The sequence below is a fragment of the Nerophis ophidion genome, linkage group LG17, assembly GCF_033978795.1.
Source record: "Nerophis ophidion isolate RoL-2023_Sa linkage group LG17, RoL_Noph_v1.0, whole genome shotgun sequence".
NCBI lineage: Eukaryota > Metazoa > Chordata > Actinopteri > Syngnathiformes > Syngnathidae > Nerophis > Nerophis ophidion.
In genome coordinates this window covers 24,714,403-24,733,394 of record NC_084627.1, presented here as the reverse complement: position 1 = coordinate 24,733,394, position 18,992 = coordinate 24,714,403, and the positions used below count along the sequence as shown (strand labels likewise).

General features: G+C 38.7%; 1 protein-coding gene across 2 annotated transcripts; it reads left to right on the top strand.

Annotated features, from left to right (window-relative positions):
• The first annotated feature begins 513 nt into the window (after positions 1-513).
• rpl28 (ribosomal protein L28) lies at positions 514-8,983 on the top strand. Of its 2 annotated transcripts, none has more exons than XM_061876668.1 (4): positions 514-675; positions 3,507-3,630; positions 7,544-7,662; positions 8,868-8,983. In XM_061876668.1, exons 1-4 carry the CDS (start codon positions 520-522, stop codon positions 8,940-8,942), a joined length of 474 nt encoding a protein of 157 aa, XP_061732652.1. In that variant the 5' UTR covers positions 514-519; the 3' UTR covers positions 8,943-8,983. The 2 variants fall into 2 exon arrangements, with proteins under 2 accessions (XP_061732652.1, XP_061732651.1); XM_061876667.1 differs by having other exon boundaries at positions 8,848-8,983.
• The last annotated feature ends 10,009 nt before the right edge of the window (positions 8,984-18,992 follow it).

The window sequence follows — 18,992 nt, the reverse complement described above, 5'->3', positions numbered from 1 at the left end:
TACGATGTGTTCATTCGCTTCTTATTGAAAAACTAGTGCTAAGGTGAATTGTACATTTAACCGCATATAAAATATTTTAAATGTATTGTTTTTTGCAAATCTTAATATATTAAACGATTTTGAATGTAAAAAATGTTATTAAAGCATAAAAGAAACTGACGTGGACGCGGAGTGATCTCTAGTTGAGGTTGGGTAAAGTGGTTTCCGCCTTCTCCGGTCTTTTTCTCCTGCTAAAAGGTAACGTGGTCGTGTCGGCTGCTACCACGCAACTATTACACTATTAAAAAAGCATATTTTTCACGTTAGGTTGGGGAATTTGAGTACGATATTATTGTTCAGTATAATTGTCCACACCCCATGTACTAATACATATCCCTGTGTGGTTAAAATATTAAGTAATGCGTCGTGCTTGTTAGGCCTCGTGTCGAGTTAGCATTAGCAAAGAAGCTCAGATTAGCTATCACGCTGTCCATGAAAGTTAAACATAAATATGCTATGTTACACCAATACCAATCGTATATGGTGTCTTTTGCGATTCATTTAAATGACTATGCATCAATTATTAACACGTTGGTTGTGTTTTCTAGGTTCATCATGTCGTCCCATTTGCAGTGGATGGTCATCAGGAACTGCTCCAGCTTTCTCATCAAGAGGAATGGACAGACCTACAGCACCGTAAGTACGGCATATGCTGTGTTTAAAACTATTCAAATCCCTTGTTTGTTTCAACATACTGAGTAGATTATATTGAGAAACGGCACTGCTTACATAAAGGGGGAACTGCACTTTTGGGGAATGTTCCCTATGGTTCACAATTTACCATGAACTGATTAACGTGGACTCCGATTTATAAGCCTACTGAAATGAAATGTTCTTATTTAAACGGGGATAGCAGGTCCATTCTATGTGTCATACTTGATAATTTCGCGATATTGCCATATTTTTGCTGAAAGGACTTAGTAGAGAACATCGACGATAAAGTTTGCAACTTTTGGTCGCTAGTAAAAAAGCCTTGCCTTTACTGGAAGTAGCAGACGATTTGCGCATGACGTCACGGGTTGTAGGGCTCCTCACATCCTCACGTTGTTTATAATCCTAGCCTCCAGCAGCAAGAGCTTTTCGGACCGAGAAAGCGACAATTTCCCCATTAATTTGAGTAAGGATAAAAGATTTGTGGATGAGGAAAGTTAGAATGAGGCACTAAAATAAAAATGAATAGGCGACGGCTCCAGGCGTGGCAGTGTGAGCGTTTCAGATGTAATTAGACACGTTTACTAGGATAATTCTGGAAGATCCCTTATCTGCTTATTGTTTTAATAGTGTTTTAGTGAGATTGTTAAGACATACCTGAAAGTCGGATGGCTGCTGTGAACGCCAGGGTCTCTTAGGAACTCCGCGGGATATTTAAAATTGTAATCTAGTAATCTAAACTGGCCGTATTGGCATGTGTTGCAATGTTAAGATTTCATCATTGATATATAAACTATCAGACTGCGTGGTCGGTAGTAGTAGGTTTCCGTAGGCCTTTAAGAACAGGCATTGTTTACTAAAGGGGAACTGCACTTTTTGGGGAATGTTGCCAATGGTTCACAATTTACTATGAATTGATTAACGTGGACTCCGACTTAAACAAGTTGAAAAACTTATTGGGGTGTTATCATTTAGTGGTCAATTGTACGGAATATGTACTGTACTGTGCAATCTACTAACACAAGTTTCAATCAATCATGAGACATGATGACAAACATTTTTTTTATGAATCCTAACTTGAACATACACTAAAAAGTCCACCTGCAATGTAGCCAAAGTGAGGTCCTCTTTTCCACCCACACAACCCAATAGATAACCATCCAAAAACCGTTAACAATACTCGATTTAAATTTTGTAGCACTTCTGCACCTGGGGATAGGTTGATTGGCAACACTAAATGGGCCCTAGTGTGTGAATGTGAGTGTGAATGTTGTCTGTTTATGTGTTGGCCCTGCGATGAGGTGGCGACTTGTCCAGGGTGTACCCCACCTACCGCCCGAATGCAGCTGAGATAGGCTCCAGCGACCCCAAAAGGGACAAGCGGCAGAAAATGGATGGATGAAACTTAAATATTAACCATGTATCAGTGATGTTAAAATTATCACTAATGCAGACAAACTATAGTGGCACTGTGATCACACGCTCTATATTAACATCGAGTGGTAAATTGCTTTTTCGCTTGCGGAAGTTTATTATACATCATGATTAATGCCTCTAACTTTGATAGTAAAAGGATGAGAATGTATTACAACAAGTTGGTACACTTTGACAGCCAATTTAGACCAGAGAACTGAACAAAAAGTCGCTTGGTTCCACACCCCTTTTCTTTGAGGATTAAAAATCATTCTTCATTTAAACGAGACTGAAACAAAATTATATCCACCGGCATCATAATGACAGCAGCAGACATTGTAGCATTAGTGATGTTTTTTTTATGTTTATTGGCTCTCATGAAGTCAGCAGTCAATAATCTGTGATGTAAAAAAAAAAAAATCAGTGAACGTTGTGATGTTTTTTTAATTAAAGCGCTTTGTATGCTTAAAATTTACTGAATATGTAAATAATAAATATTATAAATGTGTCTTTTATAGACGTCAGCGCCCCCGTGATCCCAAAAGGGAATAAGCGGCAGAAAATGGATGGATGGATAAATGTGTCTTTTATTATATTACATATACTCACAGAATGTATATAAAACCTAAATGGTGGTGTTTGGATGTTTTTTTAGGGCCTTTATAGGCAGAATAGAAGGGCTTCCATAGGCTCCATTGTAAGCAGACTTTTGATCGCATCATTTACTATTCAAGATGCATTATAAAAAGAACATGTGTTCTTGTCTTACATAAAATTTGCGATTGATAGGCAGTAACCCCCCCCCCCCCCCCCCCCACACACACACACACACACACACTTTTTGGGGAATGTTGCCAATGGTTCACAATTTACCATGAATTGATTAACGTGGACTCCTGACTCTGCCCCCCAACCCACAAAAAAATGAAGATTCCCAATGGGCTGCATTTCTGAACATGTTGGTAGTTTAATACATCTTACAAAATCAAGCATTCTTTTTTCACGGTAGAAATTTGATTCGGCCTATGTTTTCACTGGTGAGTTTCAATAGCAGAATAGATGTGTGATAAAATGGACCCAAAAATAACATAAGTCATGTTGTAATATGATTGATCGGTACATCTTGAGTTCTAACCCCGGCTGAGTTATACCAAAGACTATAAACATAGGACCCATTACCTCCCTGCTTGACACTCAGCATCAAGGGCTGGAATTGGGGGTCAAATCACCAAAAATTATTCCCGGGCATGGCCATTAGTGCTCCTCACTGCTCCCCTCATCTCCCTGGGGGCCATCAAGGGTGATAGGTCAAATGCAGAGAATAATTTCATCACACCTAGTGTGTGTGTGACAATCATAGGAAAGGAGAAGGGTTAGTATGTTAATATATTATTTGATGACAGGAGCCTAACAACCTGAAGGCTAGGAACTCCTACCGCTTCAACGGGCTGGTGCACAAGAAGACTGTGGGTGTGCAGCCAGCTGCTGATGGCAAAGGTGTGGTTGTCGTCCTCAAGAAGCGTAAAGGTACATTTTCTTTTAATGTGTAAACTCAAATGTTCATTGTGTTCAGACTCTTGTTTTCCACCACTTTATTAGCATTGGCTCTCTTTCACACTCCAACATTCAAACGTATTTGAAAACAGCTGTTTTACCACCCTACGTTAAAAGTATACAAAATTATTTTCCCAGAAACTGTTTAATGGCAGGATCAGTGCCTATTACATATGAGAATGGTGAATACAATTAAGGCTGCCGCTATCCATTATTGTAGTAATCGAGTACTCTTGTTGATTAGTTTGTTAGACTAATTAGTAATCAGATAAAATTCAATTTATAGCCCTAATGCAAATTTTAGGGAAAATAATTGAAATTAAGAAATTATTACTTTTACTTACCTTGTTTTATTTTATTATTATTATTTTTTAATCTTGTACACTTTATTTAGCTTGGTTTATCTTTTATGAGATTTTTTTAGCTGGTAATACTCCGGTTTACAATCGTTTGCCTTCTGTTGACCATTTTTACTCTCCAAATTGTTTACCTACAATTGACCTTTTGTTTTTGTTTTTTATAATGTTTTACCTTCTATTGACCTTTTTTTTACAATCTTTTAGCTTATATAAAACTCAATTTTTTTTTTTACCCTTTTTTTTTATGCTGTTTGGATCATTTATTACCATATTTTCCGGACAATAGAGCGCACAGGGATATAAAGTCACACCCATTCAGTTTTAGAAAAAAATATATTTTCCATATATCAGCCGCATCAGACTATACGCCGCAGATATATACCTTGTGTAATGAGTTTTTTTTACATTGAAATATTTCGTAAATGGTTATTTACTAGGGATGAAACTATCAAAATTTTGAGGTGCGATATTATCACTGTATTAAGGCCACAGTACAATTAGGTTTTGGTGCATGTCCATAAAAAAAGTGTTAAGTGTGTAAAATTACGGTGGTATGAATGTTTAGGATAAACATAATTACTGTAATTGATCACAAATAAAATGCTAAAATGTTCTAATCGTACCTACTACAATTTGTAATCACAAATAATTGTGCAGGAAACAGTTTCAAACAAATACAAAAAAAAATTGCAGTTAATTGTCTTTAAAGTGACAATGTACATCTTGTGTAACAAGTGTAATGCAATTATGTTCAGTTTAGTCTCCCTTAACTTTTACTTTTATGAATAGCAGCATTCTTGACATTGGGCATGTTTTATATCAGTTTAAAATGCTGTTCCTTAGAAAAGTTTACTATATAACTTTTAATAATATAAATACCTAACAAACTGATGTTTAGTTTTGTTGGCTTCATCTTTTCTTAGTGACTGTTTATGAGGTGGCGACTTTGCCAAGGTGTACGGTGCCTTCCACCTGAGCGTAGATAGGCTCAAGCCCTCTCACAACATCGAGAGAGACAAGAGGTAGAAAATGAAAGATGGAACGAGAATTTATCAAGAAGTTTTTCAGTTTCCTCATATTTCCCGCAGTGTACAGCTTTTTTGTGATTTCCCTCTGCGTTGAGACGTGACTGACTGAATCAGTTTTTGCTGGGGAACGCTTGAGACGAAAGTGGTGCACTTTGTTTTGCAGAACACCGACTTTCTTACCTCCCCCAAAGAGGTTGTGTTTGCGCCAGCAATTAGGGATGGATTATGATGACATTTTTAGGAAGTATCCAAAAAGCAATTCCTCTCATCTTCATCCTGCTCAGTGGCCTTGTGTTTAGAGTCATACCAAAGACAAAAAAGGGGACCCATTTCCTCCCTGCATCAAGGGTTGGTATTGGGGGATAAATGAGCAAATCGATTCCCGATCGCAGTTACTGCTCCCCTCACCTCTCAGGGGGTGGAACAAGGGAATGGGTCAAATGCAGAAGGGAGTTTCACCACACCTAATGTGTGTGTGACTATCGGTGGTACTTTTAACTTTTTAACTTACGAACTCACTTTGTGCTTACGCCTTTCTAAGCTACCCGCCTTGTTGGCCCCGCACTGTGCAGAGGGTTTTCGGAGATGTCGTGTATTTTCATTTTGTGGAACTGAAACAACACAAAAATAATGCCATTGTAAGTTAATATTAACACACACTTCTAAGCCTGTTAGCATATAAGCTAATGCTAATGACGCTAGCTTCAGTGCAAATATGCAGGAAAACGCTACTACAGACACTACACATTAAATGTTTTAGTAAGTATGAATTTTTTTAAATTGTGAAACTTAAAAAGGTTGCTTGGAGTGATGCATGAAGAATCCTTATTAGCAGAAACGCTATAGATGGTTTTACTTCTGGTTTAAGGCATTAAAACAGGAATTACATTTTCAACCTGCACTACCTGCAGTGAGCAAACTCGTCCATAAGATGGCCCAAAGCACAAACAATAAAACACAATTTCAGTCCTCTGCTTGGGTTTAATGAAAGCTATTGAACACACATTATGGCCATTAGAAAAACAAAATCCATTAATAAGCCGCAAGGTGTAAAGTTAAAGTGTAGGGAAAAAAAGTAGCAGCTAATGGTACGGAATTTACCGTATTATACACCCAAACAAATAAAAGCTTTATTCCAATCGATTTATCGGTTAATCGTTGCAGCGTGTATTTAAGAGCGCACTGCTCTTTTTAGATGGTGACATGTAATGAGGAAAAAGCTAACACGTTAATACTATTAATGAACAAAAACCTTATATATGTCTTTAAATATATGGGTAGACATTAATAAATTACATGAAGGCCTCAGGTTCATGCTCGAGCCCAACTCTGTTTTACCTAACATAATCAATCGTGATTTCAATATGGATAATTACTCTTAATTATTAATTTTGCCATAATCATGCAGCCCTCTGCATAAGACGAGAACACTATATGGACCAAAAGAGCAGTTACGTCTTATAGCCAACAGGTGCCACCTTGCGAAATTCTTAAATTTGTTTTTATTTTTGTATGTCTTATGTCCATAAAGAGCTATCTTGCACAATTTTCACATTTATTTTATTCATGTTATAGTTTTATTTCTGCCATAGTACTTTGTTAATAATGCTTGTGTTGCTTTCATGTGCACATTCAATTTCTACTTGAGGTCCATGAAACAGTGTTTTTATCTACAATAATGTTTCTTTTACGAAGGAAATAATTTTGAATGTTGTTTCTTTAAAATGCTGCGATTATAATGATAACAGTGATAATTTTTGTTACAATAACCTTGATAATCAGGCTTTATAATGTTTCAAATCAGGAGACAGTATAATAACACCTAGCCTGAATACTTAAAGATTATAGCACTGAAAGTGTTGAAAAAGAAAGCCAATAAACCTTTGATACGATTACATTTCAAGGCTTGGTTTGGTTTCTTCCTCTTCGCTTTCCTCTCCCTTCCGATCAAACTCTGGCTTAAAAATACATTTACAGTTGGGATGTTAAAATGTGTTTCTGTTGCCATTTCTAATCAATCAATCAATGTTTACTTATATAGCCCTAAATCACTAGTGTCTCAAAGGGCTGCACAAACCACTACGACATCCTCGGTAGGCCCACATAAGGGCAAGGAAAACTCACACCCAGTGGGACATCGGTGACAATAATGACCCAGTGGGACTTCGGTGACAATGATGACTATGAGAACCTTGGAGAGGAGGAAAGCAATGGATATCGAGCGGGTCTAACATGATAGTAAAAAATAATAACTAATAATAAAAAGTAATGTATGGTATTTTTTGTGAAAAGCATTTCCGACCCTTAATCCTACAAAAATGGTGTACGGTTAAGTGAAGAGAGGCCTTCCCTGGAGCATGTATGATGTGTTTAACTTAGTAGTCGGTTATTGTTAAAAACACAAGATAAGACCACAATAGTTCAGGACTCTACTACCAATAACGCCACTGACCTAGATAACAGTGGACATATGTGCTAAGATATTTGCTCGTTTCACAGGTCAGCACAAGCCCGTGAACTCTTACGAGAAGATCACCATCAACAAGAACTCCCGTGCCACTCTCAGCAGCCTGAGGCACATCATTAGCAAGAACAAGTACAGGAAGGACCTGCGCATGGTGAGTTAGGTTTTTGTTAGTGACAGTCTCAATCCCAACATTCAGGCATGTGAAAGTTACGCGGACATCCATGTTTTTAAACTTTCCTTTTCATGTCTAAATATCACCCCAGCGGGGTTATTTAAATGAAATATCAATATACTGTTAACACACTAAGTTCCAAACTAGTTGTAGTTCTAAAGAATTTATTAGTAGCCAGCGAGAAAGTATATTTTTGATCTGACAGATTGTAAATGGAGGTATATTACCCGAGGGGCCGTGGCTACAGGATAGTTGCCAAATGGGAAATGTTTTTTGAGTTGTATGTATGCATGTTAATACAATGTCTATCCATCCATTTTCGCTTATTCCTTTGGGGTCGCAGGGGACGGTGGTGCCTATCTCAGCTACAATCGGGCGGGAGGCGGCGTACACCCTGGACAAGTCGCCACCTCGTCGCAGGGCCAACACAGATAGACAACATTCACACTCACATTCACACACTAAGGACCATTTAGTGTTGCCAACCAACCTATCCCCAGGTGCATGTCTTTGGAGGTGGGAGGAAGCCGGAGTACCCGGAGGGAACCCACACATTCACGGGGAGAACATGCAAACTCCACACAGAAAGATCCCAAGCCCGGGATTGAACCCCAGACTACTCAGGACTTTCGTTGTGTGAGGCAGAAACACTAACCCCTCTTCCATCGTGAAGCCCGTTAATATAATTTTACAATTTCTATTATGTTAGTAAATGATCTACTAAAAAACCTCAAAATGATGTGGTACGTTGCATGGGATATGCAAGTGTCAAAAAGATAGCCAAAAGTAAAATAGTATTGGAATGCACCCAATTGCAGGAAATAATCTTGATTTATAAAATTTACTTACAGGGTTTGAGTGCACCTGGGGATAGGTTGATTGGCAACACTAAATGGTCCCTAGTGTGTGAATGTTGTCTGTCTCCATCTGTGTTGGCCCTGTGATGAGATTGTTACTTGTCCAGGGTGTACGCCGCCTTTCGCCTGAATGCAGCTGAGATAAGCTCCAGCAGCCCCCGCAACTCCAAAAGGGACGAGCGGTAGAAAATGGATGGTTTGAGTGGCAGCACTTTGTGCTGATATAAATTGTCCTTTTTTTTCCTCTCAAAGCGTGCTCGTATTACTGATCATTGCTTCATTAGCATTTGTTATTTCTTCCCCCCAGGCTGCCCTTCGTCGTGCCAGTGCCATTTTGAAGAGCCAGAAGCCCGTTGTGGTAAAAAAGAAGCGCACCAGGGTTACAAAGACTGCATAAAGTGATATGCAGAATTACAAATAAAGGCTTTGTGTTTGGAGGAAAAGTGATTATTGACATTCAATTTATTTTAAACTGTCTTGACTTTGTTGAATGAATGTACCGTATTTTTTATTTTTTTGTACTATAAGGCGCACTTAAAATCCTTTTCATTTTCTCAAAACTCGACAGTGCGCCTTACAAGCCGGTGCGACTAATGTATGGAATAATTTTGGTTGTGCTTACCCACTTCAAAGCTATTTTAGTTGGTACATAAAAGATATATGGCAGTCACAATTAGCAGATATTTATAGACTGTGATATGATGGCAGTCACACACAAGAGATACATGTAGACCGCATTATGAGAGTAAACACCACCAAAATGTAAAATGTTCCATTTAAAATATAGAACATTACACACGGGGCTCAAAAGTCTATCAAAATGTTTAGTGCGACTTTGGTAAGCTATGAAGCCGCACGACTTAATGGATTGTACTGTGCTTCAACATACGAGTATTATGGTGTGTGTATAAGGTAAGACATTATCTGTTTTTTTGTTTAAAATATTATGCAAAAGATACATTTTTTCACCTTCTGGCATCTGCTGCTCTGTATTTGGGATCTGCATAAGTCCTGAAAATTTGCATGCCTCCGCCTTTGTAGTCCATGCCAAATACATAGTCGATAAGCTTAATTTTCTCTTTAATTCTAATGACACTCATCCTCTGCTGTTATTTCTAATATAAAGTAGTGTGAAGTTCTTACTTATATCTATTAGTAGACTTTCCATGAATGCGCTAAAACATAAGTGAGTGAGTTTACATTATTCACTTGAGAACTTTATTAGAGTTCCTGTCGAACGTTTTTTCACAGGACACACTTCCAGCGTTATTGCACAAGTGATCCGCCAATGAGATGCTGCTCTGTTATTGATTTAAGTAAAGTCTGAACGTCATTAAAACAGTTAGCTCCATCTTTTCACACTTCCACTCCCGTCCTTGCACGCTACACCGCTACAACAAAGATGACGGGGTAAATTAAGACCGCCCACAAAACGGGGCATCCTGAAGCGTCTGTCAGAAAGTGATTTGAAGATGATGTGTAAAACATCATCTATGCAACATTTTGACCAAAGAACCACCATTACCTGTTATGCAGACCACAAGGAAGTGTTTTACATTTAGAAAAAAATATGAGCCCTTTAATGCGCCCTTTAGTATGAAAATAGACCCGCTCATCTGCAGTGTGCCTTTAAATCTGGTGCGTCCGGAAAATGCACTAGGTTAACTTTGCTTTTGCTTTTTGGGCTTCGCGGTGGCAGAGGGGTTAGTGCATCTGCCTCACAATACGAAGTTCCTGCAGTCCTGGGTTCAAATCCAGGCTCGGGATCTTTCTGTGTGGCGTTTGCATGTTCTCCCCGTGAATGCGTGGGTTCCCTCCGGGTACTCCGGCTTCCTCCCACTTCCAAAGACATGCACCTGGGGATAGGTTGGTTGGCAACACTAAATTGGCCCTAGTGTGTGAAAGTGGTCTGTCTATCTGTGTTGGCCCTGCGATGAGGTGGCGACTTGTCCAGGGTGTACCCCGCCTTCCGCCCGATTGTAGCTGAGATAGGCGCCAGCGCCCCCCGCGACCCCAAAAGGGAATAAGCGGTAGAAAATGGATGGAACTTTGCTTTTTACTGTAAGCTGTTCTTGAAATGGAGGAACACTACACAATAGTCTCCCAAGCACGGAAACATTGGGCTCAAAAAACATGTCTTTTTTTAAATGTATTTTACTTCTATTGATTAAATTATTCAACAGTTTCAAACCATATCCATATATATAACGTTTTTAAATTGTATTTAAATTTTTTATTTTTTTTATGCTCTTAGTAAAACTTAATTATGGGGGAAAAAAATGCGATATTTCCGAAATCGAGGCAACTTGTCCAGTGTGTACGCCTCCTTCTGCCCGAATGCTGCTGGGTTAGGCTCCAGCAGCCCCCGCCACTCCAAGAAGGACCAGCGGTATATATTTTTTTGATTGATACTTTTATTAGTAGATTGCACAGTACAGTACATATTCCGTACAAATGACCACTATATGGTAACACCCGAATAAGTTTTTCAACTTGTTTAAGTCGGAGTCCACGTTAATCAATTCATGCTAAAAATGGACGGAAGGACTTGCGAAGTGTCATACTTAAGATTAAATAAGTACGGCCTTTATTAAGTCGATTATTCATAACACTAATTTTGATGCCTTATTGTTTGGAATAATGACATTTTTTTAAAATAAAAACACACTATCCCTCCTTTTCCAAAAAAACGGATGCGCTCAAAAAGTGTTAAGACAACATTTTTCGAAGCATTCAATTTATCAACAGCCTCTGACTTATTATTAATAAAAAGTTTTTTATATAATTTATGGCCTTTGTAAAAATTAAATATGGTAACATGCTATATTTCCGAAAATTTGTTGTGAAGTGGAATATTTACATGAGGTAATTGATAGGTCAACAGCTCATGACACTGATTGTGATGCTTATATTGTTTTTTGGGACGTGACTTTTTATTTCTTCTCTCCAAAAACTCACTATCCACTCCATGCTTAAAAATGGACAAACGCATAGAAGTGTTACAAGTAAGTCCATCCATTTCCTACCGCTTATTCCCTTTTAGGGTCGCGGGGGGTGCTGGCGCCTATCTCAGCTACAATCGGGCAAAAGGCGGGATAAATCATGTGTATTATTTTTTATTTTGTTACTTTAAAGGCCTACTGAAACCCACTACTACCGACCACGCAGTCTGATAGTTTATATATCAATGATGAAATATTAACATTGCAACACATGCCAATACGGCCTTTTTAGTTGACTAAATTGCAATTTTAAATTTCCCGTGGAGTTTCTTGTTAAAAACGTCGCGGAATGATGACGCGTGCGGATGACGTCCCGAGTCGGAGGGGACATATTAGCGCAGCACCATTTGCGGCTAAAAGTCGTCTCTTTTCATCGCGCAATTACACAGTATTCTGGACATCAGTGTTGCTGAATCTTTTGCAATTTGTTCAATTAATAATGGAGAAGTCAAAGTAGAAAGATGGAGTTGGGAAGCTGTAGCCTATTTAGCCACACAAACACACTGTGTTTCCTTGTTTAAAATTCCCGTAGGTGAAACTTTTACTATGGATCAGAGCTGTCAAGCGAACATGGATCCCGACCACTTGTCAACCGTCAGGTTTAGGTGAGAAAATTGTGGTAAAAAGTCGCCTTTTACTGGAGATCAGCGGAGCTTCTGTTGTGCTGCTTCTGCAGTGACTAATTCTAATTAAATAGATGGGCGTCAAGACACCCGTGGACAAACCCCTCCGACTATCAGGTACTATTTAACTCACTAAAACACTAGCAACACAATAGAAAGATAAGGTATTTCCCAGAATTATCCTAGTAAATGTGTCTAAAAACATCTGAATCGCTCACAATGCAATCGCCTTTTTTTTTTTTTACTTTATTTATTTATTTATTTGTTCTAGTCCTTCGCTATCAATATCCTCAGCCACAAATCTTTCATCCTTGCTCAAATTAATGGGGAAATTGTTGTTTTCTCGGTCCGAATAGCTCTTTTTGTTGGAGGCTCCCATTAAAAACAATGTGAGGACGTGAGTAGCCCTCACACATGTGACGTCATCGTCTGCTACTTCCGGTACAGGCAAGGCTTTTTTATTAGCGACCAAAAGTTGCGTACTTTATCGTGGATGTTCTCTACTAAATCCCTTCAGCAAAAATATGGCAATATCGCAAAATGATCAAGTATGACACATAGAATGGACCTGCTATCCCCGTTTGAATAAGAAAATCTCATTTCAGTAGGTCTTTAAATGCTTCAAATATTTCAGCTTTTGTTTGAAAAAAAAAATACTTTTTTACTATAGTAAAAACTAAATATGCATTATTTTGCCAAAGTTTGAAGATGCACTACCGACTTGAAAAGTCTGATAAGAAAATAGACCAGCCCTGGGCAATTATTTTGACACTGGGGCCACATTTAGAGAAAAAAAAATGTGTCTGGGGGCCGGTATATCTATTTTTTTAACACTAATACAAAACCTCACAATAATGTCTGATTGATTGCTAAAAACGTTATGACAGACCGCCGTAAAAAACATAATGGAATTTTAACTTTTTCTATGAACGATACAACACTGAATATTGACAAAATATGAACGTCACAACCCCCTTTCGATCGACATATTTTACAATAGAGTGAAACGCAACAAAAATGCAACAAAGAGTGAAATATGAACGCGAAGGGTACAAAATAAACCCACCTATAATCTGATATATCACTAAACTTTAGAACTTTGGTGTGAAAATCTCCTTTCATGTCTGTGGAAACGCTCCCAACCCACACTGCTTGGTGCCTCGTCTGAGCTGCTGTCACTTACTTTACCATAGTAACTAATTAGATGACCATAGTAACTAATTAGATGACCATAGTAACTACTTAGATGACCATAGTAACTAATTAGATGACCATAGTAACTAAGGTGATGACCATAGTAACTAATTAGATGACCATAGTAACTAATTAGATGACCATAGTAACTAATTAGATGACCATAGTAACTAATTAGATGACCATAGTAACTAATTAGATGACCATAGTAACTATAAGCGCAGATTCCAGCCATTGAAATGCTTTGTATTAGGGGTGTGGGAAAAAATCGAATCGAATGCGTTGTGCGATTCAGAATCGATTCTCTTTTTTTTTTAAATCGATTTTTTTTTTAATTATTATTTTTTATTTTTTTTAACAATCCACCAAAACAATACCATAACAATGCAATCCAATTCCAAAACCAAACCTGACCCAGCAACACTCAGAACTGCAATAAACAGAGCAATTGAGAGGAGATACAAACACGACACAGAACAAACCAAAAGTAGTGCAGTGAATTGAAGTGAATTATATTTATATGGTAGTGAAACAAAAATGAATATTATCAACAACAGTATCAATATTAGTTATAATTTCAGCATAGCAGTGATTAATAATCCCCCATTGACATTATCATTAGACATTTATAAAAATAAAAAAGAACATTAGTGTCACAGTGGCTTACACTTGCATCGCATCTCATAAGCTTGACAAAACACTGTCCAATGTTTTCACAAAAATAAAATAAGTCATATTTTTGGTTCGTTTAATAGTTAAAACAGATTTACATTATTGCGATCAGTTAATAAAACATTGTCCTTTACAATTATAAAAGCTTTTTTTTTTTTTTTAAATCTACTACTAAATAAATAAATGATAAATGGGTTGTACTTGTATAGCGCTTTTCTACCTTCAAGGTACTCAAAGCGCTTTGACACTACTTCCACATTTACCCATTCACACACACATTCACACACTGATGGAGGGAGCTGCCATGCAAGGCGCCAACCAGCACCCATCAGGAGCAAGGGGGAAGTGTCTTGCTCAGGACACAACGGACGTGACGAGGTTGGTACTAGGTGGGAATTGAACCAGGGCCCCTGGGGTTGCGCACGGCCACTCTCCCACTGCTTGCATGTCAGCAGACTGGGGTAGATCCTGCTGAAATCCTGTGTATTGAATGAATACAGAATCCTTTTCAATCGGAAAAATATCGTTTTTAAATCGAGAATCGCGTTGAATCGAAAAAATCAATATATAATCTAATCGCGACCCCAAGAATCAACATTGAATCAAAACGTGGGACACCCAAATATTTGCAGCCCTACTTTGTATAGTTGAAGACTCCCGGTCGTTAGAAAACATGAGTGCACATCATAATGGCAGCTACACTTTCCATCTTAAAGATCTAAAAAAATTATTTGGAAATGTCCGGCGGGCCAGATTGAAAAGCTCAACGGGCCGCATGTGGCCCCCCAACCTTAATTTGCCCAGGTCTGAAATAGATGATACATATCTGCTTATAGATGCCACCTGGTGGTTGCTTGAGCACACTACAGCCAGCCCTGGATAGCCCTGCTCCTTAATGCTTCAGTCACACACATGATTGAGACAAGAATATAACCTTACCAACTAAATTGTTTGGCTATTTTAGATTATATTAAAATGTATCTTATTTTAAGAAACTACAAACTTGCTGCATTTGCTCAGAACGAATACAAACTTTATTCTTACGTCATGGCAATACTTGCCGATGCAGAAACATTGGATTGATTTTTTTTCTTTTAAACAGCCCACAGGCAGCTTTCCATCCATTGCAACCGGCGAGGGGGGAAAAAAAGAAGTCTCCTCCCCTTTAGTGATAAAAGCACTGCAAGAATCAATGGAGCCAACGCGTCTCTCCACATTGTGTTTGGAAGGATGCTGTGCTGTTTACCATGAGGCCACTTCTTGGGCCTCCTTTGACCTTACTGCTTCTCCTGATGGCACCGGCTCATGGCTTTGAACTGCAGGACACAATCCACGCGCTGATAGAGGAGAACATCCACCTTCACGACCAGCTGGAGAACCTCACCCAAGCTCTCCGGAAGCTCAGGCGTGTTCTCTGGCATCACTCAAATGGTACACGCTCCTCTTTTAGCATTGTGCAAACAAACGTCTTGAGAAGTTTATACTTTTAACTTTTTCTAAATAGACATTGTAAAAATATTGTGTCCCTTTCTTGGCGTAAGAATTAAACTCCAGTAATTAATATAATGTTATCATAACCTGTTTTTCAACCACTTATCCAACTTCAAGATCAACAGCACCACCATTTATATTTTCTATTTTCTTTTTATCATGTCATCTCTGGTTGTAATTCTCTTCGATTATCTTTCATTCACCACAGCCTAGAATTACATTTCTGCGTCATTCTAATTCATTTTTTTCTGTGTCGATAGATCCAACACATCAAGTTGCACCTCTGTCTTAATTACTTCTTTATTTTTATTTTACAAACCCCGTTTCCATATGAGTTGGGAAATTGTGTTAGATGTAAATTTAAACGGAATACAATGATTTGCAAATCCTTTTTAACCCATATTCAATTGAATGCACTACAAAGACAACATATTTGATGCAAATAATAATTAACTTAGAATTTCATGGCTGCAACAGGTGCCAAAGTAGTTGGGAAAGGGCATGTTCATCAATGTGTTACATCACCTTTTCTTTTAACAACACTCAATAAACGTTTGGGAACTGAGGAAACTAATTGTTGAAGCTTTGAAAGTGGAATTCTTTCCCATTCTTGTTTTATGTAGAGCTTCAGTCGTTCAACAGTCCGGGGTCTCCGCTGTCGTATTTTACGCTTCATAATGTGCCACAAATTTTCCATGGGAGACAGGTCTGGACTGCAGGCGGGCCAGGAAAGTACCCGCATTCTTTTTTTACGAAACCACGCTGTTGAAACAAGTGCTGAACATGGCTTGGCATTGTCTTGCTGCAATAAGCAGGGGCGTCCATGAAAAGGACGGCGCTTAGATGGCAGCATATGTTGTTCCAAAACCTGTATGTACCTTTCAGCACTAATGGTGCCTTCACAGATGTGTAAGTTACCCATGCCTTGGGCACTAATGCACCCCCATATCATCACAGATGCTGGCTTTTCAACTTAGCTTCGATAACAGTCTGGATGGTTCGCTTCCCCTTTGGTTGAAAATTTCCAAAAACAATTTGAAATGTGGACTCGTCAGACCACAGAACACTTTTCCACATTGCATCAGTCCATCTTAGATGGTCTCGGGCCCAGCGAAGCCAGCGCCGTTTCTGGATGTTGTTGATAAATGGCTTTTGCTTTGCATAATAGAGCTTTGACTTACACTTAATGATGTAGCGATGAACTGTATTTAGTGACAGTGGTTTTCTGAAGTGTTCCTGAGCCCATGTGGTGATATCCTTTAGAGATCGATGTCGGTTTTTGATACAGTGCCGTCTGAGGGATCGAAGGTCACGGTCATTCAATGTTGGTTTCCGGCCATGCCGCTTGCGTGGAGTGATTTCTCCAGATTCTCTGAACCTTTTGATGATATTATCGACCGTAGATGTTGAAATCCCTAAATTTCTTGCAATTGCACTTTGAGAAACGTTGTTCTTAAACTGTTTGACTATTTGCTCACGCAGTTATGGACAAAGGGGTGTACCTCGCCCCATCCTTTCTTGTGAAGGACTGAGAACTTTTTGGGAAACTGTTTTTATACCCAATCATGGCACCCACCTTTTCCTAATTAGCCTGCACACCTGTCCGATGTTCCAACTCATTGCAAATCATTGTATTCCGTTTATATTTACATCTAACACAATTTCCCAACTCATATGGAAACGGGGTTTGTATTTGACTTGATCTTTTCTCACAGATCCAACACATCACGAGCACCATGAACATCACAACGAGGATGTGCAGCATCTCTGGGAGGAGTGGTCCCAACAGGGTGTGTATTACATTTAAAATGAGCATTCGGATTTGGATATTCTTGTTGCATACGGCAAGGAAGGGATTCATTCTTGGGTGGATCTCGTGTAAGAGGAAGCGGGGTTGAGGTCATTTTGCAATGCAGTGTGCTATTAAAATGATGGAAAGCACCACTCTACATCTGTGGTTAAAGCTGGAACTGCCACAAAACACATGATTTGATATTCATTCATCCCTCTACTGCCATCTGGCGGCTAAAGTTGATAGTGTGAACACCCAAATTTTGATGTGTTGAATGGGTGGCCATGTGAATCAATCGTTCTTTTTTTTTAAAGGTTGCCATTAATGCAGTTTAAATTGTTTATTTTTTTCCCTGCTAGGTGTAAGCGAAGAAACTCATCTTCTTTTGGAGCATGCATTGTGTGGACATGAGCTGCATGGCTCTGCAGGGCCTCTGCATGCCTGGCCCAGCATCCTCCTCACAATGATGACTACAACCTGCATAAGCTTGCTGCTGCATTAGCTTGATATGCCTGAAGCCTTTCTATAAGCGTAATCCATGGTATGTTTTTATACATAGTATAATAAACCCAAAACCAGTGAAGTTGGCACGTTGTGTAAATGGTAAATAAAAACAGAATACAATGATTTGCAAATCCTTTTCAACTTATATTCAATTGAATAGATTGCAAAGACAAGATATTTAATGTTCAAACTGAGATACATGTATGTATATATATATACATATATATATATATATATATATATATATATATATATATATATTTGCAAATGATCATTAACTTACAATTTAAAGGCCTACTGAAACCCACTACTACCCACCACGCAGTCTGATAGTTTATATATCAATGATGAAATATTAACATTGCAACACATGCCAATACGGCCTTTTTAGTTTACTAAATTGCAATTTTAAATTTCCCGCGAGGTATTCCGTTGAAAACGTCGCGGAATGATGACGCTTATGTTGACGCATGCTTGTGACGTTATTGGTTGAGCAGACATTTCAGCCCAGCACCACTCACGGCTAAAAGTCATCTCTTTTCATCACATAATTACACAGTATTTTGGACATCTGTGTTGCTGTATCTATTGCAATTTGTTCAATTAATAATGGAGACTATAAAGAAGAATGCTGTTGGTGGAAAGCGGTGGATTGTAGCTGCCTATAGCAACCGAAACACAGTTGTTTGTTGTGAAGCTTTAACACAGAGCGGTCAAGCGAACATGTTTCTCTACCACATGTCAACCAATTGCGATATTAAATCGGCTTGAGTGGATTATGCGACCTCCTACTGCAGCTGTCAAAAAGGTAGCTGTGATCTTGGCTCCTCCATTGGCTTATCTCAGAGACACTGGTGGTCACCGCAGCCCTCCGACTTTCAGGTATGACTTTATAATCTCACTAAAACACTATTAACACAATAAGAAGATAAGGGATTTTCCAGAACGATCCTAATAAATGTGTCTAATAACATCTGAATCGCTCCCACTGCCGTCGCCTGGAGCCGTCGCCTTTTTTTTTTTTTTTTAGTGCTTCACTCTAATTTTCCTCATCCACGAATCTTTCATCCTCGCTCAAATTAATGGGGAAATCGTCGCTTTCTAGGTCCGAATTGCTCTTATTGCTGGTGGCTCACATTATGAACAATGTGAGGATGTGAGGAGCCCTACAACC

Bases quoted from the DNA above. Each gene is read 5' to 3' on its own strand.
- rpl28 (XM_061876667.1), top strand. From the start codon at position 520: ATGGTGTCTTTTGCGATTCATTTAAATGACTATGCATCAATTATTAAC. The intron at 3,631-7,543 runs GTACATTTTCTT...CTCGTTTCACAG, and splicing joins CGTCCTCAAGAAGCGTAAAG to GTCAGCACAAGCCCGTGAAC. The intron at 7,663-8,847 runs GTGAGTTAGGTT...TCTTCCCCCCAG, and splicing joins ACAGGAAGGACCTGCGCATG to GCTGCCCTTCGTCGTGCCAG.